This window comes from Antedon bifida, chromosome 7 (assembly GCF_963402885.1).
Source record: "Antedon bifida chromosome 7, ecAntBifi1.1, whole genome shotgun sequence".
Classification (NCBI taxonomy): Eukaryota; Metazoa; Echinodermata; class Crinoidea; order Comatulida; family Antedonidae; genus Antedon; species Antedon bifida.
In genome coordinates, this window is record NC_136232.1 from 12,136,299 (window position 1) to 12,162,685 (window position 26,387).

Genomic DNA, 26,387 nt, shown 5'->3' on the forward strand with positions numbered 1-26,387 from the left:
TGTTTGTCATAGGTTAAGTAATGTACTGTAATTACGATGAATAAAAATGACCAAATGAATATAAAACAACATTTGACTGGCATTATTTGTAAACCATAAGAAGCGGTTATTGTTTTGTGTATGCAGCCCTTCTCACACGATCTCAGAAACCCGTTACACAAGTTCACCCCTGGTCAAAGGGCCTAGCAAAATGATGCATCATAAATGAGCTAAATGGAAACGGTATTATGAAACTTCCTGTTCCGGGGAAACACAGAAAATATTTAATAAATAGTTGTGAAGTCCGAAAGCATAACAAAATAATTGTTTCATTACAATCAATCATTTATTGAATCAAAATTTAAAGGAAACAATTTCTAGGCCTACGTTATTTATGTTGACAAGTTCTCCCGCGTAGGGGGTTACGGTGTTCTTCCCACACACACAACACATACACACAGAGAACACAACTAAGCCTACATTGTTGAAAATTCACACAGCGGCGGCGATAAGGAGCCGCTTTATTGATCATCATCAATTTAAAGTACACTGTCGAGGGGCCTTCTTGTGCTGATGTTGGATGTGACAGGCACATTCACTTTAATCAGCAATCATGGTGTCACCCTTCGATGGTAATATGTAAGTGTTTTTATCACTAAATTTTGCCATGAAATGGAGCTGGATATTAATTATGATTAGGCCTAGCTAGGCTACTGTAGGCCGAATGCAGCTTCCGCCACACTTCCATGTTGGAGGGCGGTTGTGTGTGTTGTCAGTCGCCTGAGGTTATTCGAAAGGCCTATACCTAGTAGGCCTAGGCTAGGTGTGTTTTAATTTAATTAATGATTTTTTAAGTGAAATGTTATTGAGATAATTTGTCATATATGGGAGACAAATTATTACATTTGGATTTTTAAATACAAAATAATTGTAAAGTTGGTAATAATATTATAGTTTTTTAGGCTAGTATAATTTATTAAAAAGAATTTATTTGGTACAACTTTAATAGTTTAGAGTATAGAATAGCTGCTATTTGCATTCAATTCACACCACCACTATTGTACAGTAACCTCCAAAAGGCCTAGTCTTGCTATAGATTTAATAATAGTGTAAACTTTAGTATCCTTCCTAGCTAGTAAGCTCTACAGACAGTATACAGTATTCACATTCATAGAATATACACTGTAGTATATAACTTAAAGTGTAGCTAGGTAGGTGTGGTTTGAATGATTTGAGTATTATATTATTATGACTATGAGATTTTGAATTTTATATTTATATATATTTTTAGATGGTTCTTTGGTGGAATATCTCGTAGTGAAGCAGAGTTGCGATTGAAGGATAAAAGACCTGGAATGTTTTTAATTCGTGAAAGTAACACAAGCCGAGGTTCATATGTCTTATGTGTTAGGTAACATTTCTAAATTTAATCCAGCTTTTTAATTGTTGTATTTGTTTCTCATTATTCACAGTACACGCTATACATTTTACTTTACTGTGTGCAGGGTACATGTACATGGATTAAAGGGCCTTTCACACCTGTTCCGGCACGGTTCCGGTCCGGCGAATCGAACATCAATGTTTCGTTTTCACGACGCTCCACACGGCTATGCGCCAATCGATATGCGCGTAGCCGCGTAAAAACGAAACATTGACGTTCGATTGGATTTGCCGGCGCCGGACCGGAACCGTGCCGGAACAGGTGTGAAAGACCCTTTATGCAGCTGAACTTCCTAATTTTTTTAATGTTGTGTTTCACATGTTTCATTTAATGTTACAAATTAGAAACTTGGGTTTAAATGAACATAATTCAACACATTCAGCAACATGCATTTCATAAACACAGCAGCTATTGTAGTACTACTAACAGTTATATTTTTAATTTTCAGTGAAAACTCTAAGGTATCGCATTACATTATAAACAAACAAGCTGAAACAAACATTTTCCAAATTGGTGATCAGACGTTTACAAGTTTACCTGACATCATACAGTTTTATAAACTACATTTCCTGGATACAACAACCCTAATTGAACCCGTAAGTAACATTCAGTTTATACCTTAATTATTTTTACCATTTAATAAATTTAATACATTTTTAAATAAAAAAATATTTAATAAATTAGTTTTTTCTCTCTTAAGCTCTGTCTACACTATCAAACTTTATGTGACAAAAAAATGTGATGTTCCCATATATGGACATGTCACTACCATATTTAAGCATATCACTACCATATTTAAGCATATCACTACCATATTTGCCTTTATTCCAAAATTGTTGGTCCAAAGTAAGTTACATTGTGTATACATACTATCTGTTTTAGAAATGTTTCAGTTTTTATTTTACTATTTATTACTCATTAAACCTCTCTTTAATATTTGTATTTATAGTGTCCAAAAGGGCCAATATATCATCCACAACAGTCTCCCTCGACGGCCCTTCCTCCAGTTTCACTACCAACCACAGGTGGAGAACTTTTTGTCGCATTATATGATTTTAAAGGAAAGGTTAGTTGTTTTTTTATGCATACTTCTATGTTTTTTCTATGAAATAATTTGGGTTAATACTATCAATTGAACAATAATGTTTTGTTCAGATAGTAGAGGGCTTTTATTTGTAATCAAACCAGGAAATAGACAAACAGGAACGTTAATCATTGGTAGTGGTAACCATACACACACAATGTATTATGCCAGTTTTGTCATTTAATTTGGCAATCTACCAAATTTATTTCCCTCGAACCTGTATATTTATAAATACATTGTACTTACTACATCTTTTTTTCCAAAAAAACTAAAGTTAAATAATTTATTATTGCGATAAATATTAATATATACAAATTGAAATAAATGAATACAGATTCTATTGTTCCTAAACTTATATTAAAGAGTTAGTTGCATGGAAAGCCTTTATTTATATCATCTGTGTGGTTGAGATAAACATTGGAGCATTCTACCAATTAAATACATTTTTAAAATGTTCTCTATTGATTCACATTAGGATGAAGAAGACTTACCATTTAGCAAAGGAGATAAATTATTAGTTATTAGTAAAGATGAGGATCAGTGGTGGACTGCTGTTCATACGGCAACAGGGGCTAAAGGTGCTATACCAAAACCATACGTTGAAAAGGTAACTACAGTATTTAAGTATATACTTAGCAAATAAGATACACTATTAGTTATTAGTAAAGATGAGGATCAGTGGTGGACTGCTGTTCATACGGCAACAGGGGATAAAGGTGCTATACCAAAACCATACGTTGAAAAGGTAAGTACAGTATTTAAGTATATACTTAGCAAATAAGATACACTATTAGTTATTAGTAAAGATGAGGAGCAGTGGTGGACTGCTGTTCATACGGCAACAGGGGCTAAAGGTGCTATACCAAAACCATATGTTGAAAAGGTAACTATTTTAGTCTATACTTAAAATGCATCTTACTCTTATCTCTATTCTTCACATTTTACTCAATCCACCCAATGTAGGTTTTATACAATTAATTCAAGTAAACTTTATTGTCAAAATCTTACAATGATATATTTTGTACCTTAGTAGAATCATTAAATAACAAAAATTGATAAATATTTCAATAAATGATAATACAAGTTACTATCTTTCAAAGTTTTGATTAAATAAATTGCAATTCTGAAATGATTTGTGAACATTTTTTTCTGTGTCGGCCTAGCCCTTCCTAATCTGAGTGTAATGGTAGGATAAGTCTTGTATAATTGAGTTAATTTTCCTAAGTATAAATGTTTTAAACGTATCTAGAGATATTACAATTATTTACAATTCTTTGAAATTTACTGTTAACATTGATATCCATTGCCTATTTTATTTCAAATTCAGAATGTCTAAATAGTTAGTTTACCTTCGGATTAAAGTTTGTGTCGTGTATGGTTGTTATACAGTACCTTCATAGTTCATGTAATAATGTGCTTTTGTTATTTATAGTTTATACCTTCGGGTTCACAAGTGGTTTCAACTGGTGAAATGAATACAAATACTGATTCAGAACCTAAATTTGCTATTGCTACTCAACAAAGGATGCCTAGTGCTTACGATCCAACTCAGTTGAAATTAGAAGTAAGTTACAACTTTCTTTATACAGTCAACTCTCTCAATACTGGACACCTTTGGGCTGGCCTAATATGTGTTCACTGATTATAATCTATACTCCAAACTTTCTTGGTATCTTGTTCAAATTCCCCAATATCCTAATTGTATTATATGATATGTCATGTAATAACCTCCACAATTGTGTTTCTCTAATATTTACTACTATGATACTACTTTTTTGAAATCTTTCAGGTAGGAGATAAAATCCAAATTATAAAAACACACGCAAGTGGGCAATGGCAAGGAATAAACGAAACAACTGGGAAAACTGGTTCATTTCCATTTACACATGTACAAGTATTAAAAGACAATGGTGAAAATAGTATGACATAAAATAAACACAAAAGAACTTAGAAGATTACCAGCCAGCCATGATGCCAAAAGGATTTAAAACTAAAGATTGTTTTATTCCTTGGCTGGATATGAAATAAGAGTACGATTCCTCGCCATATCAATTGAGATTGCCCACATCAATGATGAGCATGTTGGCTAATAACAGGGAGTGTCAATTTGAGGGTGTGATTCATTTTATCAATTTAGGGTGTGATTTATCTTATCAATTTAAAAACAATTTGATTTTTGCTCATTCAATTTATATATTATTTTACAAATTTATCACTGATATTCGATTGAGTTTATAACAGAAAGGCACCACTATCTTACAACACTTTTAGAAAACATTCAACCTCATCGAAATGTTCAAAATCATCAGGGGGATTAAAAAAAACATCAAGACAAATTCATTTTCCACTCAATGACAGCACGCTAGAGGATATACAACTAGGCTCTCTCTCACACATATAAACCTAGATATAATACCATCAAGAGAGAATTTTTACATCAGAGCAATTCATAGATGGAACTTGCTACCAGAACATTAACAGCACACGTCATGAACAGCACACGTCATGAACAGCACACGTCATTAACAGCACACGTCATTAACAGCACACGTCATTAACAGCACACGTCATTAACAGCACAAATACATTGAAAAACAACCTTGACATTTACACAAACAAAAGGAGGCAACTATTGTGAGCATTAAGCTCACTGCCTCTTTACATCACTAACGGTAAGAATCAGTCACAAGTAGTCTTCTACAGTTACTACTTGTATTGCTAACATCCAATATGTTGACAAGGAAATCATCTGAAGAATGTTTACTGCAGTAATTCTGGGTCAGTTACTGCAGAAATGTAGTCAGAGCTAGAATACTCACCATGCTGTACACTCAAATGTTCTGTTCTTCGTATATAGTTAAATTAGTTTATTATCTAAATAGAATATGCCAGCAGTTACAGGACTATTTTTTTTTGTAACTCAATAATCATGTATGAAGCTTAGTTACATACTAATTATATTCTTTCATCATGCAACAGTACTTAACCCATCACTACGAGTGGAAGTCTATGTGTCTTCACAGAAGTTAAAAATGAAAATGCAAACATGCTGTCTGACCATAAAATGTTTTCAAATTAGCCAAACATTTTGAGATGCAAGCAAGCACATCAAGTTTTACACACAACAGTTTAATGATAATAAGTTACACGATCTGCATTTATACTCTGTGTTTATAATTGCTAATAATACTAGTATAGTGTAAAAAAGCATTGTACATCATTTGATAACAAATAAGTGAATGTTTATTACTTTTTCTTAGATAGCAATGTTTTGTTATAGCCATTTCACTATTTAATTTATACCATACAGTAAAATCCGATAATGCCTCATTTGACATCTCCATGTTTTTGTTTTATGTTATACATTAATGTATGCTTACTTTAAGCAGTATTATATCATCTGTACAAAGCATACACTAAGCACCAAACAGTTTGTGAAATACTTGTTTGAATATTGCACCCATGCACACGATTGAAATGATTTTGTATTGAAACGTTGGAATATTATACCAATTAATGTTATTGTGGATGATCAAAGTTATACAAAGTATGCACTTTGAATGTGCTAATATTTGTCATTATGTGGCTTAGGGAGTGTGAGGGTTAAATCATGTCTACCAAGGTAACAAAACTCTTATTATACTGTTAATACTGCAATCTTAAGCTTTGCATCTATTGTCCAATTCTAGTCTTTAACTTGCAAACAAATTAGAGGTTACGGAGAGCATGTAAATAGAGCTAGGAGTTATGTAATATTATCGGTGCTAGTTTTTTTTTTCCAGCCTTAGTACATTATTTCTTGATTTTTGTGTCACTCCCTAAGCTTCATAATAATAAATCTTAAATTTGAGGTACTTAATTTAAATCCTAACTACACTACAGATCCAATTAACTTAGTAGAAATTCTCAGAATTACAGAGAAATGTCTAAATATGATAATCATGTTTTTATGTAAAAATGTATACTGTAACTGCTTTTTTTATTACCGTTTTTTTTAATTTTAAGATTTAGAAAATGATTTTAATAATATCCCATTGGTTAGTTAATTTGTACAGTAGCAAACTTGTAATAATACATACCCAGTATATGGTATATAACAGCTGTTTGATGAATTTTTGTTCGCTAGTTGTGGTTTATGACCTTTCTTTTGACCTCGCCCCTTTTCCCCTGCCCCACCCACTTGATCAAGTACTGTGTATATGGATGAATGTTAAAACATATTTTAACAGCACTGATTATTTTTATGATTCATAAATCGTCGTTTGTCCATATTATGTGTGCCTTTAAAACACTTGGTGAATCAAACAAAAAAGATAAAAGCAAATAATTCTATTAGCAGAAAGATTTTAATCATGTAACATCAAAATGTAAACACAAAGAAACCAAATTTTGAACCCTAAAATAGTCCTTTTGAACATGCAAAATGCTGTAATATCTAGTGATTGGCCTCGGCACCCCATTTTAATATCACACATATTCTCCTATACCCACAATTGTTATCATATAGTATGAACAATCAGTAGGCCTGGGAATGGAAGGTAACTATGCCAACAACACTGAGAGCAACATCAATATATCGTACCCATGATAGAATAGACCTGAGAGAGAAACGTAGGTATAGTATCAAAGGCAACATTTGTTTTACTTATTCTGTATAAAATACCATTAAATAGTTTACATGAATTGTACTACATTTATTGTTTTCAATAATTCTTCGGTAGTAACTTAAATGTAAATCTCTCTAAATCTGGACCAGACTTGGTCTTTAAATGTTATTTTGTGATTACCACAATAGTTCTTTGGAGGAAAATATAAATAATAAAAATCATAATATGCACAACAACGCCGCATAGTCCACTAAATCTTGTAAGCATTGGAAAAACTTATCGATGTTGTCAATGATTTGAGAGATCCACCGGCTATGAAAAATGCCATTACTCCCGTAACTGCTAGTACAACGTATACAACTGCTAAAACTAGACCATATAAATGATGTGTTGAGAGGAGGAGAGACTGAAAATAAAAAATATGGTCAATAAATTAAAAAAGAATGTCCAAATAAACTGGTTAACTTATTAATCATTCTCCTACGAAGCAAAATGTCCGTATGTTTTTACTTACCATAAGTGAAACACCTAGATGTGTTGCCAACACGTATACAATGGCCAGATACTTGCGATTTTCACAGCCCCAGAAGAAAATAACATTCCAAAATGTGTGTAGTAGAATAAACGCCATTGTCATAAATGCTACAAGTAAAGCAAAATTGTTAAATTCTGTATTTATTTTATTCTTTGTCAATTCTATATAGAGGCATCACAATAAATACTGTACATGCAACTTACCTGATGTAATAAGGAATTGATGTGGTCCACCAGTGAGACCAACCGTTCCAGGGCCCTTAGAGTCTGCCAAAATATTACTGAATGAGAACAGCCCACTCATAACACCAAATCCAAAGCCAGACACTATGTTAAAAATAAACAATAAAAACAACTTTGATACAATGAGGAGTACAGATATGATTTGTGATTGACTTGCACTATTGTAGTCCCATGGTTGTGGGTTCAAGTTAGTACTGTACTTAGTACTGTACTTAGTTTGCGCTTGTGACCATTGTTGGAATAGCCCGCAATTATTACGTACCATAAGCATACATGTGTTGGCTTTTTTGTGAGGTAGCTGATGTCTGTGAGCCATTGTTTGTTCTATTACTAGGTTCACTGAACTGCTGCAAACCATCTTCAGCTTTCCTGTAAAATTGAAATTATTGGTTATAATATCTAATTTATAAAACACTTGAAAAGCAGACTTTTGTTGTTTGTTCAATTTCCAGACAGGCTACATCAAACAGAGAGTTTCAACCTTTTTACAGTTTATGTATTTAATTTAGAGTCAGAATGACTATATTAAGCATGATAGAGCAACTAAATGTTTTGTCTTATTATTTCATGTTTTTATTAGTAAAATAGAAACTGTTTATAGGATGTACATTTACTTGGACATGATAATTACCGAAGAATTCTAAAGTAGAGATATCTGAAAGCTTCTTGAAAGAAAACGGAGAAAACTAATCCAAAAGCCAGCTCATCTTTAAGAGGTACTACAGCAGCCCACCAAATTGAAGAAATCAGTAACGCTATCAGCCAGAAAAACATTCTGAAACAAATCATTATATAATATTTAAACAAAGTTGATTGTTCGTTAAAAACCAATTGTACTAGTTTCTAAGTTCTATATACCTACCCAGCAATCATTACAATGATCCGTAAGGGTTCACGTACGACGGTGAACAGGAACATTGCTACTGCAGGACCATAAGCAATGAACATGGCACCGAAAAACTGCATCACGGTCATGCTGAATTTTTCCCAATTACAGGACTCAGTGTTTTATTCAAGGCACTTGTTTGATAAATCTGTGAAATCGTAACAAAATGAATTGTTTAGAACCTTCCTGACAAATCACTGCTTGGAATCCATTTAGTTTTTTATTCAAAATTTTATATTTATATTTTAATTAGTCATTAATTAATAAATTATTTAGGTAATTAAAAACCAATAAAAAGAGACGTCATTTTACCTTTCAATATTTTATTGATATTATTTAATAGCCAACTTATGTATCGTTAAAGATCCCGTATTGTTAGGTCTAAATAATTATATGGATCACCCTCCCACACACACAACTTACTGTATTCCTATACCTCCCTCCTGCACACACCACATACTATTACTGTACAATACATTGTTTGGCACAACAAATTCAGTTTGAGCCTATAGTATCACCACTTGATCATCTCCAAACAGAGTCAGAGAGGCGAGTAGGCAGGCCTTCGCCAACCTGGGCCTTGGCTATTTAGGCCTAGTGTTCTGAAAAATGGCGGTAATCATCACTGTGTTATATTAATTAACGGATATAATATTTATTTATACAAACCTTTCAATTAAATTTACCAAAATTACAAATCAAATCGGTGTGTTAACAAAATTTCATCGACGGTGGTAAACAATGAAATCAAGATCGTCGACTTCCTGCTTTTGTACTAGGCCTAGACTTCAAATCCAGCATGCTTTATTAATTTAGAGCGTCATTTGGTGTATTCGATTGGGTAATATTTATTCTCACCAGAAAATTGTTAGCTGATAATCTAACAATTTTCTATACAATTGTATACCTCCATGGTTTTAAGTACAATACTTTTTTCATTCGAATGGTAACGCAAATTGTTCATTAAATAAGTAAATCTTAACATTCGAAATACTTTACTCTGCTAACTTTTTTTTTAAAATGTCTCCAATCGAATATACCAATTGTTTTAAAAGAAATGTCCAAAGAAATCAAACTAAAATAAAACTTAAAAGAGATTAAAGACAATTTATAAAATCATTCAACTTTATTCAGGTTTGTATAAAAGTAAAAACATTTATTATTCTAGGTCTTGCCTAGTGATACAAAAATATATGACAAATGTTGTAAAATATTCTTCTACAGTAAAAATATCGTTTGTATGCATAGTTTTTTGCAAGGTATCTGAGAAATGTTGATTGTTGAGGTCCAGATCATTGACTAATTGTTTTTCCATATTAGCGATGTGCTTTCACAAATTAGATTGTCATTCAAATGTGTGCGTTTAATTGAATACAGAAAACTCCATCCAATTACGGCTATTTATCCTTAAACAACGATTAATGTGATGATGATACACAAGCGTAACTATTCCTTCTTTGGCTTTATTGGTTGTGTGGTCTCTTTAAATCCATTAAAAACACAAACAAATAAAAGCAATGCAAGCAGAATAGCTGGTATAACTTCTACTGTACTTCCAAGAACAGCCATCGAATACACAGATATCACTGAAATTGACATCAAGATTAAAGCAGAACCTCTTCTAACGAACGGTTTTCCAAAAGCAAGGAGAGATCCAAAGCACAGTTCCGCAACTCCACATAAAGTGCGATAGAATGCAGCATTCGGCATTGGGAAGCCAAGCTGTACTAATGGAAACACATGAGCCCAGTATTTAAATGTGTCAACCTGCAAAATACAAAAGGATTAAACACTAGTTTTCAAGAAAAAAGATTGGGTATTTGATATAAACTTTTAAATTAAAGTGTTTTTTTTTCTTCTTCCATTTTGAATACCAATTTGTTCATAATTCAAAGCCATATTTTTATATTTGCGGATGAATAGTACAGACAGTATATTATAAATATTAATAATATTTATGTAATGTTTTATATAATTTTTATTAGCAAATATTAAAAATAAATGAAAAGTTTTAATCAGTAGGCCCTATTAATTACTGTCCGTTACTTTAGTTACTTTTGTTTTCCTTACCATCATATCATGATACGGTTGCAAAGGGACAATCTTTGGAATGCATCCTTACCATCATATCATGATATGGTTGCAAAGGGACAATCTTTGGAATACATCCTTACCATATCATGATACGGTGCAAAGGGACAATCTTTGGAATACATCCTTACCATCATATCATGATACGGTTGCAAAGGGACAATCTTTGGAATGCATCCTTACCATCATATCATGATTCGGTTGCAAAGGGACAATCTTTGGAATACATCCTTACCATCATATCATGACACGGTTGCAAAGGGACAATCTTTGGAATGCATCCTTACCATCATATCATGATACGGTTGCAAAGGGACAATCTTTGGAATACATCCTTACCATCATATCATGATACGGTTGCAAAGGGACAATCTTTGGAATGCATCCTTACCATCATATCATGATTCGGTTGCAAAGGGACAATCTTTGGAATACATCCTTACCATCATATCATGATACGGTTGCAAAGGGACAATCTTTGGTATGCATCCTTACCATCATATCATGATACGGTTGCAAAGGGACAATCTTTGGAATGCATCCTTACCATCATATCATGATTCGGTTGCAATGGGACAATCTTTGGAATGCATCCTTACCATCATATCATGATTCGGTTGCAATGGGACAATCTTTGGAATGCATCCTTACCATCATATCATGATACGGTACGGTTGCAATTAGTCCATGGGCCAGACATTTTTTCGGTATCAAATTGGTGGCAAATGCTACCATACATTTTTGGAAAGCTTAATATGTCTACTTTTCAGAAATCCATGATAGCAATGTCAATTGTACAGCTTAATAGTCAATTTTTAGGATTATATAACACCGCCTACGGAAAATATGCAACACAAAATTTTGGGGTAGGGGGTAACATTTTTGCTAATAACTTGGGATTGAGTGAACATATTTGCATTTTCTTTGTGTCAGTATGTAGTGTATAGACTGCTTAAGCATAATATATTTTTATAAGTAAATCTAACAATTATTGACGCCATTAGAGGTCAGAAGGTCATTGAACTTTAATAAAAATGAATTTTTTTCTAATATTAACTTAAAACTTTCAGTTTTTAACAAAAAAAATAAAATAGATGTTATGCAAACTGATGTTTTCATGAACATATAGACCCAATAAACAAGAAAATTGAAGTTAAAGATTAACAAAATATGAATATACTGTGTATTATGAAGAAATTTGTTGTTTTTAGTAATTTGTAATCGTTTACAATTATGGGGTAGGGGGTAACATTTTTGCGAATAATTTACAATTTAGTTAACAGATTTGCATTTTCTTGCTATCAGTATGTAGTGTATAGATTGCCTAATTGTAATATACTTTTTAAAAATGAATCCCGCATTTATTGACATCTTTAGAGGTCAAAAGGTCACTGACCTTTAATCAAAAATGCAATTTCTTCTAAATTAGCTTATAAATTTCAATTTTAAACACAAAAATACAAGAAATCTTATGCAAACTAATTTTTTCTTAAACCTATAGACACAATAAATAAGAAAATTGAATTTAACATTTTTTCAAAATTGAATATGCTGTGCATTATAAAGAAACTTGTTCGTCATTAGTAATCATTGACAATAATGGGGTAGGGGGTAACATTTTTGCTAATAACTTGGGATTGAGTGAACAAATTTGCATTTTCTTTGTGTCAGTATGTAGTGTATAGACTGCTTAAGCATAATATATTTTTATAAGTAAATCTAACAATTATTGACGCCATTAGAGGTCAGAAGGTCATTGAACTTTAATTAATAAAAAACGATTTTTTTTCTAATATTAACTTAAAACTTTCAGTTTTTAACCAAAAAAATACAATAGATATTATGCAAACAGATATTTTCATGAACATATAGACCCAATAAACAAGAAAATTGAAATTAAAGATTAACAAAAAATGAATATGCTATGTATTGTGAAGAAATTTGTTCGTTTTCAGTAATTTGTAATCGTTTACAATTATGGGGTAGGGGGTAACATGTTTGCGAATAACTTACAATTTAGTTAACAGATTTGCATTTTCTTGCTATCAGTATGTAGTGTATAGATTGCCTAATTGTAATATACTTTTAAAAAATGAATCCAACATTTATTGACATCTTTAGAGGTCAAAGGTCAATGACCTTCAATCAAAAATGCAATTTCTTCTAAAATAACTTATACATTTAAATTTTAAACACAAACTTATAAGAGATCTTATGTTTATGTTTTCCTAAACATATAGACACAATGAACAAGAAATTGAAATTAAACAAACAAATATTCTATGAATTTATGAAGACATTTTGTCCGTTAATAATACTTTGTTATTAACAATTATAGGGTAAGGGGTAACATTTTTTCTAATAACTTTGTATTTACTGATCAAATTTGCTTTTTTTTGTATTAATATGTACTGTGTAGGTTGGCTAATTGTTATATTCATGTTGAAAAAATAAAACGTAACATATTGACATCATTGTAGGTCAAAGGGTCATTGAACATTAACAAAAAATACAATTTCGTCAAAATTTAACATGAATAAAGTTTCAATTTTAAACACAAAAATACCAGAAATCTATTACAAACTGGTGTTTTTTTTAAACCTATACAGACAATGTACAAATACAAATTGAAGTTACAGATTAAACACAAATAAACATGTATAGGCCCTAACAATATGAAGAATTTTGACCGTATTAGTAATTTGTAATCCTTAAAATGATGGGGTAAGGGGTAACATTTTTGCTAATAACTTTGAATTTATTAAACATATTTTGCATTTCTTGGTAACAATAAGTAGGGTACTGTATAAGCTGTTTAATTAAAAATTGTTATATCAAAAAATTATGCAACATTTTGATCTCAAATAATATTACCAATAGTGGCTGTGTAGTTTTATTTAAAGCCTGTAGACAAATTGTATTGTTGTGGGGTACAAAATAACATTATGCATGACTTGTTGGAGGGTATACATTATTTTATTTATTGAAAAAAAAAATTAATGATTTTGTTTTAATATGAGGATATAGAGCTTTATAAAAACATTTATTTCATCGTAAAGTTACAGGATGGATAAACTATTTTATAATTTATCGTGAAGAAGTGGAGTTGAAAGAGTCGTGAGTTACAACCCTGGCACTAGGTTAGGATTAAACCCCGGACCTTGGGATTGGAAGGCAAGCACGTTAATTACCAAGCTACAGCTCCACTACTTTTGATAGGGTATTTGGTTATTTTCACGCTGCTGCTCTAGTTTTTAGGCTATAGTGTGTAAATTGTTATTATTTTACATTTTGTACTTTAAATGAATTAATCGACTCATATCAGCTGCAGTTTAGCAATTCACACATTCATAATATAATTAATTCTATTATATTACATCGTCAAATTCCAGTGGAGCCTACATCATTTAAAACAACTGGGTATATATGGAAATCTTAAAAAGACATGATTTTGTTATCGCAAAATGAAGTATGATCTTGTACAATGTTCCTTGACATTTTGGAATGTGATACTTTGCAAGTTTCCCGATTTTGATCAATGTTACCGCTAATATCTTTTAAAATGTTATGGAAAAAGCTGACAAAAATACTAGAACCAAGTACCCTGGTACAGCACGTTATAGTCTTCAGTCTGTATTCTCTAGAGATGTGAAGGGCATCCAACAATGGATAGAAACACTATTTGGCTCAGTGGCGTCTGTGATCAATGAAGAAAATGTAAAGTATACATGACAGTCTCTTCTGAAGATACCAGATATTAATTTTCCTTCCTGTGTAAATTGCATTGACTGGACCTAGCTTTAGGTGGTTGTGTCAGAGTTATCCTCCAATATAATTCAAACTGAGATATGAAAACAGAGAGATACCCAGTTCTTTCAAACGTATGTGGAAGCGCCACCGGTCTCTGAGGCTGTAGTGTAAATTTCCTAGTAAGTGTGAATTGCTGAACTGCAGCTAATATGAAAATCTAAAAAATTGACATATTAATGAGTTTGAATAAACTAACTGTTTTCTTTAAATCAAGATGAAGGAAAATGTTATTGTCCTGTAATATTACAATACCATAACAGTTTTGTTTAAAAAAAGAAGAAGAAAACTACCTAATTTGCATTTGCAGACGAGATGAACATTTATAACCTTAGAATATCTTATCATTTACAAATACAGATCAATTACAGATATAATTGGTAATCTAAACAATTGTCATTTCTATGATTACTATAGACAATTGAATGTTTGGAATATGTAAATTATAAAAAACAATTTACAACACAGAAGCTGGATATGTTTATTATTATCAATATGTAATAACAATGAAACATCAACGATATTTTTAATTAATAATAAATCAAATAATGTATACCCTCCAAAAAGTCATGTTATTTCGTAACCTATAACAATACTAAACGGTGAATATTTTTCTATAGGTTTAATAAAATAAAAATCACATAAATCTATTGGTAATAACAATTTGATAATGTTTTAATATATAGCAATTAAACAGTTGATATACTACTTATTGGTACCAAAAAAGGCAAAATCTGTTCACTAAATTCAAAGTTATTAGCAAAAATGTTACCACTTACCCCATAATTTTGAATAATTACAAATTACTAATATGGTCACAATTCTTAATATTATTATTACTGTACACATGTTTATTTGTTTTTAATCTTTAACTTCAATTTCTTGTCCATTGTCTTTATAGGTTTAAAAAAAAGTTTGTATTAGATTTGTTGTATTTTTGCGTTAAATATTGAAACTTTATTAATGTAAATTTGGACGAAATTGCATTTTTTAAATGTTCAATGACCATTTGACCTAAAAAGATGTCAATATATGTTACGTTTTATTTTTTTCAAAATGAATATAACAATTAAGCAACCTACACAGTACATATTAATACCAAAAAAAATGCAAATGTGATCACTAAATACAAAGTTATTAGGAAAAATGTAACCCCTTACCCTATAATTGTTAATAAGAAATTACTATTAACAGACAGAATGTCTTCATAAATTCACAGAATATTTGTTTGTTTAACTTCAATTTCCTTGTTCATTGTGTCTATAGGTTTGGGAAAACATTAACATAAGATCTCTATATATTTTTGTGTTTAAAATTGAAATTTATAAGTTAATTTAGAAGAAATTGCATTTTTGATTAAAGGTCATTGACCTTTGACCTCTAAAAGGCATCAATAGACGTTGGATTCATTTTTTAAAAGCATATTACAATAAAGAAATCCATACACTACATAATGATAACAAGAAAATGTAAATCTGTTAACTAAATCTTAAGTTATTTGCAAAAATGTTACCCCCTACCCCATAATTGTCACAAATTACTAATGACGAACAAGTTTCTTTATAATGAACAGCATATTCATTTTTGAAAAAATGTTAACTTCAATTTTCTTATTTATTGTGTCTATAGGTTTAAGAAAACATTAGTTTGCATAAGATTTCTTGTATTTTTGTGTTTAAAATTGAAATTCATAAGCTATTTTAGAAGAAATTGCATTTTTGATTAAAGGTCAGTGACCTTTTGACCTCTAAAGATGTCAATAAATGCGGGATTCATTTTTAAAAAGTACATTGCAATTAGGCAATCTATACACTACATACTGATAGCAAGAAAATGCAAATCTGTTTACTAAATTGTAAATTATTCGCAAAAATGTTACCCCCTACCCCATAATTGTAAACGATTACAAATTACTAAAAACAACAAATTTCTTCATAATACACAGTATATTCATATTTTGTTAATCTTTAACTTCAATTTTCTTGTTTATTGGGTCTATATGTTCATGAAAACATCAGTTTGCATAACATCTATTGTATTTTTTTTGTTAAAAACTGAAAGTTATAAGTTAATATTAGAAAAAAATTCATTTTTTATTAAAGTTCAGTGACCTTCTGACCTCTAATGGCGTCAATAATTGTTGGATTTACTTATAAAAATATATTATGCTTAAGCAGTCTATACACTACATACTGACACAAAGAAAGTGCAAATATGTTCACTCAATCCCAAGTTATTAGCAAAAATGTTACCCCCTACCCCAAAATTTTGTGTTGCATATTTTCCGTAGGCGGTGTTATATAATCCTAAAAAATGACTATTAAGCTGTACAATTGGCATTGCTATCATGGATTTCTGAAAAGTAGACATATTAAGCTTTCCAAAAATGTATGGTAGCATTTGCCACCAATTTGATACTGCTTTCGCAAAAAACTGGACCTGGCCCATGGACTAAATGGGACAATCTTTGGAATACATCCTTACCATCATATCATGATACGGTGCAAAGGGACAATCTTTGGAATACATCCTTACCATCATATCATGATTCGGTTGCAATGGGACAATCTTTGGAATGCATCCTTACCATCATATCATGATACGGTACGGTTGCAATGGGACAATCTTTGGAATACATCCTTACCATCATATCATGATACGGTTGCAAAGGGACAATCTTTGGAATACATCCTTACCATCATATCATGATACGGTTGCAAAGGGACAATCTTTGGAATACATCCTTACCATCATATCATGATACGGTTGCAAAGGGACAATCTTTGGAATACATCCTTACCATCATATCATGATTCGGTTGCAAAGGGACAATCTTTGGAATACATCCTTACCATCATATCATGATACGGTTGCAAAGGGACAATCTTTGGAATACATCCTTACCATCATATCATGATACGGTTGCAAAGGGACAATCTTTGGAATGCATCCTTACCATCATATCATGATACGGTTGCAAAGGGACAATCTTTGGAATACATCCTTACCATCATATCATGATACGGTTGCAAAGGGACAATCTTTGGAATGCATCCTTACCATCATATCATGATACGGTTGCAAAGGGACAATCTTTGGAATACATCCTTACCATCATATCATGACACGGTTGCAATGGGACAATCTTTGGAATACATCCTTACCATCATATCATGACACGGTTGCAAAGGGACAATCTTTGGAATACATCCTTACCATCATATCATGATACAGTTGCAATGGGACAATCTTTGGAATGCATCCTTACCATCATATCATGATACGGTTGCAAAGGGACAATCTTTGGAATACATCCTTACCATCATATCATGATACGGTTGCAAAGGGACAATCTTTGGAATGCATCCTTACCATCATATCATGATACGGTTGCAAAGGGACAATCTTTGGAATACATCCTTACCATCATATCATGATACGGTTCCAAAGGGACAATCTTTGGAATGCATCCTCCAACAAAAAATACTCCAACTATTACTGCTATCTTGTCAACAATTGATGCCCTCATTTCTTTACAAATAAATTAGTAAAGTATTAAATTTACAACGGTTTGGATCACACAGACAGGAAAGTAGATTTGCGGGTAGGGAATCAATGATCAAAGAGATTAAGTTTCTTTATGTGAGTTAGATTCATGAATATATTAGAAAGTAAAATAAAATTGCAATTTTAGCCACAAAAAGCCTCAATGATCCCACAGATTACACCTTCTAATTCTTTGCTCTCTGTCTGCTCTCTTTGCTGCTGCTCTCTCTGTCTGCTGTTGGTTCGGTTGTTCTTTGATTGTTTTTCATGCAGCAGCAGTTGTTGTTTGACAAAGTTGCCAGGATTTCATATTTATCAATTCATTTTTATTACATTACGCAGCTGCATTACGTTTGTAAAATATAGTTTTAATGAGTACAGTATATAATTATGTACCAATTATTTGTGTATTAAAATCCAATGAAAACATACTCAAAATAATTTAAGTATTTAAGGTGGTTAAATTAATTTTAACTTTCTGGCAATCGACACACAAGGATCGGATTTGCAAACATGGCGACTTGCAGTGAAATCAATCGTGAGGAAGCTGATACAATTAAATCAAGTCCTACAGAAAATACCAATGCATCGGCTTCGAAAAGTTCAAACGAAACACCATGTTTAATCGTTTTAGGAATGGCTGGTTCAGGAAAAACAACATTTGTTCAGGTAACAAGACTGTATACGCAATAGCTAAACTGTAGGCCCTTTCCTAAAACTGCACCATCTGCAGTTTCCAGGGATAAATTGCTTCGTGACATGGGGCGAAACGTCCACGGTCACAATAATGTGTTTTGCAATATAAAATATAGCGTTATCGTGAGTACATGTCATTATTATGTCAAATGATATGGTATATTTATTTTATATTATTATTTATTTTATATTTATTACATTATTAGTTTCTTCCAGAAACTAATGTAATAAATAAAACTGAAATAGGCCTAGGCCAGGACCTATGTTGGAATTTTGTTTGTGTTTTGTGAAAAAAAATCAATTAATAGGCCAATATAATATAACACATTTTATTAATCACCTTCATATTTAGTTGATGCGAATTTCCTCCTTTTATGACATTATGGAGCAGCTTTCAATATCAGATGAGAATGAACCTAAATCACTAAGTCAAAATGAAATAAATATACAGTATAGTATAATATAATGACAAATGTATACATTTTTCTTCTATTTCTTATACATACAGAGATTAACCGGCCATTTGCATGCTAAGAAGACCCCTCCATATGTGATTAATTTAGATCCAGCCGTACATGAAGTTAATTTTCCAGCCAACATCGGCAAGTTATAACGCATTATCTTCTTCATTTCAATTCAATTATTATTAAAAAAACTAAAACTAAACTACAAACGTCACAAAACAAGATTATTCGCTATGTTCTTGGTCTGGAATATCGTTCACATATTGGGTTTAATGAATTTAAGAAATTAAATTGGCTTCCTGTTGAGTATAGGGTCCAACAACTAAAACAAAATTATGTGTTTAAAGCATTACATGGCATGGCGCCTGACTACTTGACACAAAGTCTATCCCTTAAAATTAATAATTACAGATTAAGAAATTCTCATAATTTATTAGAAGGGTCTATGGTTCTGGAAGAAATTCTTTTACTTACAGTGGAAGTAAAATATGGAACGCTCTACCACAAGAAATCCGATTGAATCAAAGTCTATGGATATTTAAACGTAACGTCAAGAACCACTATTTCAACATTTTAAAAGCTGCAGATCAATCTATATCATGTTTTAATATGTTTACAATATGTAATGTTTATTTTTATATTTATTATGTATTTTGTGTGTTTGGTAGCTTGATTACTTATTCAAAGGACCACAATGGAAATAAGTTTAATTAATTTTAAACTTTTTGTGTTGTCCTTGTTATATCCATTTCTTTTGTCTATTTGTAAGTTTATTTGTTTCTTGCCGTCTCTAGTTTTATCAAATTGTATTGTATATTTATATATATATATATATGGATATTTCGAAATAAATCAAATGAAATCAAACACTAAAAAGAGCTTTGTAAACAAATTATGTGATAAAGTATTGCCATGCCAACTGTAAAATGTGTAATTCTTGCAGATATTAGAGACACTGTAAATTACAAAGAAATAATGAAGCAATATGGACTTGGACCTAATGGAGGAATTATGACATCACTTAATCTGTTTTCTACAAAATTTGATCAAGTCATGCAGTTTGTTGAGAAAAACAGTACAAATTCAGAGTATGTTGAATTCAATCATTCATTCATCGAAATTGTTTTTTCCAAGATAAAAAATAACATGGTACAAATACAACAAGAATGATAATGGAAAGGGATACAAAATAAACACAAGTGCTTTAAACATGTAACCCTTACAAAATTGAACAAACATTAGTACAAAGAAACAAAATAACAAAAATGAATAAATTTTGAGTTGACTTTCTAAATTGAGAATGTGTTGTTTAGCTATCAGTATGATGATGAGGTTTATCTATCAGTTTGATGATGAGGTTTATCTATCAGTTTGATGAGGTTTATCTATCAGTATGATGAGGTTTATCTATCAGTTTGATGATGAGGTTTATCTATCAGTTTGATGATGAGGTTTATCTATCAGTATGATGATGAGGTTTATCTATCAGTATGATGATGAGGTTTATCTATCAGTATGATGATGAGGTTTATCTATCAGTATGATGATAAGGTTTATCTATCAGTATGATGATGAGGTTTAGCTATCAGTATGATGATGAGGTTTATCTATCAGTATGATGATGAGGTTTATCTATCAGTATGATGATGAGGTTTATCTATCAGTATGATGATGAGGTTTATCTATCAGTATGATGATGAGGTTTATCTATCAGTATGATTATGAGGTTTATCTATCAGTATGATGATGAGGTTTATCTATCAGTATGATGATGAGGTTTGTCTATCAGTATGATGATGAGGTTTATCTATCAGTATGATGATGAGGTTTATCTATCAGTATGATGATGAGTTTATCTATCAGTATGATGAGGTTTATCTATCAGTATGATGATGAGGTTTATCTATCAGTATGATGATGAGGTTTATCTATCAGTATGATGATGAGGTTTATCTATCAGTATGATGATGAGGTTTATCTATCAGTATGATGATGAGGTTTATCTATCAGTATGATGATGAGGTTTATCTATCAGTATGATGATGAGTTTATCTATCAGTATGATGAGGTTTATCTATCAGTATGATGATGAGGTTTATCTATCAGTATGATGATGAGGTTTATCTATCAGTATGATGATGAGGTTTATCTATCAGTATGATGATGAGGTTTGTCTATCAGTATGATGATGAGGTTTATCTATCAGTATGATGATGAGGTTTATCTATCAGTATGATGATGAGTTTATCTATCAGTATGATGAGGTTTATCTATCAGTATGATGATGAGGTTTATCTATCAGTATGATGATGAGGTTTATCTATCAGTATGATGATGAGGTTTATCTATCAGTATGATGATGAGGTTTATCTATCAGTATGATGATGAGGTTTATCTATCAGTATGATGATGAGTTTATCTATCAGTATGATGAGGTTTATCTATCAGTATGATGATGAGGTTTATCTATCAGTATGATGATGAGGTTTATCTATCAGTATGATGATGAGGTTTATCTATCAGTATGATGATGAGGTTTATCTATCAGTATGATGATGAGGTTTATCTATCAGTATGATGATGAGGTTTATCTATCAGTATGATGATGAGGTTTATCAATCAGTATGATGATGAGGTTTATCTGTTCTTTCAGGTATGTAATCCTTGATACACCTGGTCAAATTGAAGTGTTTACTTGGTCTGCTTCTGGCACCATCATATCAGAAACTTTGGTTAGTATGATATAGTTTAATTATCATGACTTTTGTTAAGCTCTGTCTACACTATCAAACTTTATGTAACAAAAAATGTGATGTGCCCATATATGGACATGATAATGTCATACCACTACCATATTTGGATATATCACTACCATATTTGGGCACACTTTTTTTTGTCAAACTTTTTTTTGTCAAACTAGTTTGATATGTAGACAGAGCTTTAGACATTACAAAAATTGTTTTATTGTAGAAAAGGGTATGCTTAAATGAATAGTAACTGAAATGAAAAAGGGTATGATGATAGAAAGGGAAACATTTATATTGGATGTAGGAAACTTATATTTGTCACATTTCTTTTGTAGGGCTCAACATTTCCTACTGTTATAGTGTATGTGATGGATACTGCCAGAAGTGTTAATCCAGTCACCTTCATGTCAAATATGTTATATGCTTGCAGGTAGGCTCCAGCTTGTCCCACATAAGTATCTCTGTCATATCAACAATCTTATTTTTGATAATCACAGTATCACCATCATTTCCTAAACTGATAAATGTTCTTTTTTTTGTAGCATTCTCTACAAGTTTAAACTACCCTTCATTGTAGTTATGAACAAGGTAAGTTTCCACCATTTATACAATCAAATTTACAGTACTTGGTAATCATTTATTGCTAACTATATTTTGTTTTCAGCACAGCGAATTTCCAATAGCATAAAAGAATATAATTCTTAATTATTTATGCTACTGAAAATTTGCTTTGCTATATGCAAAGCTCATATTAGAATTTCATTTAGAGAATCCTTTGAAGTAAACTATAAATAAACGTTAATTTTATTTAGACAGATATTATATCAAACGATTTTGCTGTTGAGTGGATGCAGGATTTTGAAGCATTCCAAGATGCTTTGGCACAAGAAACTTCATACACTTCAAACCTGACACGGTCAATGAGTCTGGTATTGGATGAGTTCTACCAAAACATGCGTGTAAGTATACGAATGTCAAATTATACTACAGTACCCATATCTGCAAATCTATATCTCAAAGCAAAATCCAAAATGTTTACTGCTGCTGTCACAATAATTTTGAACTAGTAAAGTGATGTTTGCTAAAGGCTCCCCTTGGATTTAATGAAGACAGAGGCTCAAGATTTCTCCACAAGTATTCTTTTCCATTTCTAAATGTTTGTTTGAATTTGATTGCAGTGTGTTGGTGTTTCAGCTGTTACTGGTGAGGGTATGGACGAATTCTTTAAAGCAGTAGATGAAGCAGTAACAGAATATCAAACGTAAGCAAAGCACAATACCTGATACAATACAGTGGAGCTGTAGCTTGGGGGTTGTAACTCACGACTCTTTCAAATCCGCTCGCTAAGCCTCAAATGAGATTTAGTTTATAAGCATGATAAATTATTAAATCCATACATACAAGTTACTCGCTGTTGGATGTGTATGAAATAAAAAAACAATTTTTTAAATACAAATTATTTAATTAAAACATGTTTATATCGATCTGATATTTCTTTCAGAGAATATAAACCAGAATATGAAAAGCTACGTAAAGAAAGGGTAAGTTTACACAGTGTTATGATGACCTTTAAAATAGATTTTGTTTGTGTTGGTTTTCTGTATACATTGCACATTTGGACCCTAAGCATCCTTGATACAACTAGGCCTATACCTTTACTTATATATTTTCAGTTATTAAAAGAAGAGAAGGCAAAAGAGGAGAAACTGAGCAAGTTGAAATCGGAGGCTGGTAGTGGAACCAGTGTCACAATGGAAGGCATTATATCTGGTGATGATACAAGTTAGTGTTTTAGTATCAATTATTAAATGCTGGTAAATAGGTTTCATATGAAAAGAACTTTAATATAATGCGATATTCGTTTTTTATAACTGTACTTATTCCTTCCAGATGGAAGTGCTAAAGAACAGGATGTTGCAATTGGAATAGGAGATCAAAATGATGATGAACTGGAAAAAGATGATGTTGAAGGTAATTGTTATTTTGTTTACTAAAGCCCGGCGCACACTAGAGCTTCCGGCTGAGCCAACTGGCACGAGTAACACTTGCCTCACAGTGTGCGCCGTGGATTTCGTGAGGAATCGGCCATGCGTGCCGCTGAGGAAAATATCTATCGTGTTTAATATTTTTTGGCACGCATGCCATTTTCCTCAAGTGTGCGCCGAACGTGAGCTTCCTGCTCACTAAAAATTCCACTGCGCATGACATGTTCTGATTTATTATGATATTTCAGCGCGTGCCATATAGCGTAGTAAGTAATTATCCAATCAGAAAATCGCGTACTGGAGGCGTTTAGTGTGCGTCCGATAGAATGCGATCACAGTTTGCGGCAAATTTGTTTGTGTTACTCATGCCAGTTGGCTCAGCCGAAAGCTCTAGTGTGCACCGGGCTTTATAAACCAAGTGAGAATCTTGAACCAGATAGAATCAAACCAAATTCTCATATTCATATTTTGATTCTTAGGTCGGGAAGAGATCATAGAGGAGGAATCGTTCAATCGGTTTAAATCTAAAAGCTCCGAAGGTGTGATAAAGTAACCAATCTGAACTGCAAATATTAGATTATTTACAAAATTCCAAGCTGTTTTACTGTCATCATTGGATTTGAACATCAGGCCATCATGATCACTTCCTCTCAGTGGTTCTAAGGTGTGTTTTGTTCATTTTAAGCCATGAATATAAAATTAATACATATTTATTGAAGGGTGAAAAAAAACATTCCATTAAGGATTCATTAGCTGAAATGCAGGTGGCCATTTTACATTTGAATAAAATTCAAATAGTTTAATTACACATATATTTTTAATCATGTACATGGCAGCAATATGAACAATGACTGTACAATACATGTATAAATTTGTAGACATATTTTACTTGTAGTAAATAATTGCTGACTAAAGTACCATATAAAATAAGCAGCTGTCTAGTAGTCTTTAGTTCAACTAAAGTGCTTATTAACAGAATTAATATTTTTACGATAAAGTTGACCTTTTATAATATTTGACATCTGTTGGTTTTTTTCGATAAATGAAGATTTTAAAAACCATTCATGACTAAAGGATTTTGTTGCTTTTAAAATGGACGGAGCTTACAAATTGCATTTTTGGATATTCTTATAGGTCTGGATAATAATGTATTAAAATACAGTGCTATTAAACACCAGTCACTAGTCACCAGTGACTGTGACAATACTTTGACATTAATTGTGACATAACATTAATTGTGACATCAGGAATGGATAATATTAATTCAGGTCTTAATTTTTTTTACGACAAAAAGTTAATTTGCAATTTTAGAACATAAGGAAGTAAATTCTTGCGTGTTGGTTTATAAAAACCGTTTTCGTTTTGTTTCTTCACCAACTTCGTAAAAGTGAACTCGCTTCTCAGCTTTCTTCTTCAAACTCCAAAGTAATGCGATAAAACAAATTCCTGGTAAGAATAAAGATGAAATTGTTGTCGTCGATAACGCCGTCAAGGAGTACAGAAGTGTACTAGTAACGATAAGTAGACCAATGGAGCTGATGCGTACTGCGCGCTGTGTCCCAAACGCCAACAGCGTTCCCATTGTTATCTCCGATATGCCTACCAACGAACGGTATACATCTGGTTCGATGTTCAATCCTAGGCAAAGCCATGGACAAACTGTAGCCAAGTCATCAAAGTTTGTTTTCTGTAAAAACAAATTTCTAATGGCATTATTTATTTTATGCTAAGTTTATTCAATATACTAGTATTGCAATTTTTTTCTTTAATGTTAATTTCATTCAATTTTTATCAATGCAACATAATTATTTACTTTAAGCTTGTGGAATTGCATGTTTATTCAATACAAGTATTGCAATTTTTTTATTCAATTTTTTACAATGCAATATATCAGAATCAGAACCAGATCGTAATTACTTTGAACACATTTCTATAACTTGAATTTAAATTAGAGCATTGTGTAATATAATACTTACCACTCGATCATGCAAAGGCTGCAATGGTAGGACTTTTGTAATCCCAGAAGAAACAAAATAAAGGCCGAGACTAAAAACAATAGCAACTTTTATGTCCATTTCAAACGACAACTGGCAGTGTTTGTATAGAGTAGAGGGTATGCCACACAGCACTATTGATGAAGGTACAAGGGCTGTTAATCATTTATTAGTTATAGCCTCGTATAAATTAAGCACTGAAAATGGGTTAATAATGTGGGTATACTGTGATATACAGTAGTAAAGCCTGTCAATTGCTAATGTTAATTCTACTATTTAACTG

At 31.8% G+C, this 26,387-nt stretch overlaps 5 protein-coding genes across 6 annotated transcripts; 2 read left to right on the forward strand and 3 right to left on the reverse strand.

Moving 5' to 3' along the window:
• The first annotated feature begins 185 nt into the window (after positions 1–185).
• On the forward strand, positions 186–6,486 carry LOC144849091 (crk-like protein). The gene is made up of 7 exons (XM_078706087.1): positions 186–618; positions 1,271–1,390; positions 1,869–2,016; positions 2,370–2,486; positions 2,980–3,111; positions 3,937–4,068; positions 4,294–6,486. The coding sequence occupies exons 1-7, from the start codon at positions 593–595 to the stop codon at positions 4,432–4,434; spliced, it is 816 nt and encodes a 271-aa protein (XP_078562213.1). The 5' UTR covers positions 186–592; the 3' UTR covers positions 4,435–6,486.
• Positions 6,487–6,831: 345 nt separating this feature from the next.
• LOC144849095 (gamma-secretase subunit Aph-1-like) lies at positions 6,832–9,586 on the reverse strand. The gene is made up of 7 exons (XM_078706093.1): positions 9,444–9,586; positions 8,751–8,922; positions 8,520–8,663; positions 8,151–8,257; positions 7,850–7,972; positions 7,626–7,753; positions 6,832–7,517 (listed from the first exon to the last, which is right to left on the reverse strand). The coding sequence occupies exons 2-7, from the start codon at positions 8,861–8,863 to the stop codon at positions 7,362–7,364; spliced, it is 771 nt and encodes a 256-aa protein (XP_078562219.1). The 5' UTR covers positions 8,864–8,922; positions 9,444–9,586; the 3' UTR covers positions 6,832–7,361.
• A 295-nt stretch (positions 9,587–9,881) lies between these two features.
• LOC144849103 (uncharacterized) lies at positions 9,882–18,450 on the reverse strand. The gene is made up of 3 exons (XM_078706101.1): positions 18,401–18,450; positions 18,097–18,203; positions 9,882–10,541 (listed from the first exon to the last, which is right to left on the reverse strand). The coding sequence occupies exons 2-3, from the start codon at positions 18,199–18,201 to the stop codon at positions 10,221–10,223; spliced, it is 426 nt and encodes a 141-aa protein (XP_078562227.1). The 5' UTR covers positions 18,202–18,203; positions 18,401–18,450; the 3' UTR covers positions 9,882–10,220.
• Positions 18,451–18,721: 271 nt separating this feature from the next.
• LOC144849083 (GPN-loop GTPase 1-like) lies at positions 18,722–25,361 on the forward strand. 2 transcript variants are annotated; one of them, XM_078706074.1, is made up of 12 exons: positions 18,722–18,887; positions 19,423–19,516; positions 20,322–20,466; positions 22,032–22,110; positions 22,461–22,555; positions 22,668–22,713; positions 22,938–23,084; positions 23,304–23,386; positions 23,627–23,666; positions 23,799–23,907; positions 24,016–24,096; positions 24,590–25,361. In XM_078706074.1, the coding sequence occupies exons 1-12, from the start codon at positions 18,732–18,734 to the stop codon at positions 24,661–24,663; spliced, it is 1,149 nt and encodes a 382-aa protein (XP_078562200.1). In that variant the 5' UTR covers positions 18,722–18,731; the 3' UTR covers positions 24,664–25,361. The 2 variants fall into 2 exon arrangements, with proteins under 2 accessions (XP_078562200.1, XP_078562201.1); XM_078706075.1 differs by having other exon boundaries at positions 23,799–23,895.
• Positions 25,288–26,381, reverse strand: LOC144849102 (uncharacterized). Its single transcript, XM_078706100.1, has 2 exons — positions 26,087–26,381; positions 25,288–25,797 (listed from the first exon to the last, which is right to left on the reverse strand). The coding sequence occupies exons 1-2, from the start codon at positions 26,183–26,185 to the stop codon at positions 25,453–25,455; spliced, it is 444 nt and encodes a 147-aa protein (XP_078562226.1). The 5' UTR covers positions 26,186–26,381; the 3' UTR covers positions 25,288–25,452.
• Between the last annotated feature and the right edge of the window lie 6 nt (positions 26,382–26,387).

Bases quoted from the DNA above. Each gene is read 5' to 3' on its own strand.
- LOC144849102 (XM_078706100.1), bottom strand. From the start codon at position 26,185: ATGGACATAAAAGTTGCTATTGTTTTTAGTCTCGGCCTTTATTTTGTT. The intron at 25,798-26,086 runs GTAAGTATTATA...TTGTTTTTACAG, and splicing joins AGCCTTTGCATGATCGAGTG to AAAACAAACTTTGATGACTT.
- LOC144849095 (XM_078706093.1), bottom strand. From the start codon at position 8,863: ATGACCGTGATGCAGTTTTTCGGTGCCATGTTCATTGCTTATGGTCCT. The intron at 7,754-7,849 runs GTAAGTTGCATG...CTTTACTTGTAG, and splicing joins TCAATTCCTTATTACATCAG to CATTTATGACAATGGCGTTT. The intron at 7,518-7,625 runs GTAAGTAAAAAC...TTTTATTTTCAG, and splicing joins ATCTAGGTGTTTCACTTATG to TCTCTCCTCCTCTCAACACA.
- LOC144849083 (XM_078706074.1), top strand. From the start codon at position 18,732: ATGGCGACTTGCAGTGAAATCAATCGTGAGGAAGCTGATACAATTAAA. The intron at 18,888-19,422 runs GTAACAAGACTG...TTATACATACAG, and splicing joins GAAAAACAACATTTGTTCAG to AGATTAACCGGCCATTTGCA. The intron at 23,667-23,798 runs GTAAGTTTACAC...ATATATTTTCAG, and splicing joins AAAAGCTACGTAAAGAAAGG to TTATTAAAAGAAGAGAAGGC.
- LOC144849091 (XM_078706087.1), top strand. From the start codon at position 593: ATGGTGTCACCCTTCGATGGTAATAT. The intron at 3,112-3,936 runs GTAACTACAGTA...TGTTATTTATAG, and splicing joins CAAAACCATACGTTGAAAAG to TTTATACCTTCGGGTTCACA. The intron at 4,069-4,293 runs GTAAGTTACAAC...GAAATCTTTCAG, and splicing joins CAACTCAGTTGAAATTAGAA to GTAGGAGATAAAATCCAAAT.
- LOC144849103 (XM_078706101.1), bottom strand. From the start codon at position 18,201: ATGAGGGCATCAATTGTTGACAAGATAGCAGTAATAGTTGGAGTATTT. The intron at 10,542-18,096 runs GTAAGGATGTAT...TGTATTTTGCAG, and splicing joins AACCGTATCATGATATGATG to GTTGACACATTTAAATACTG.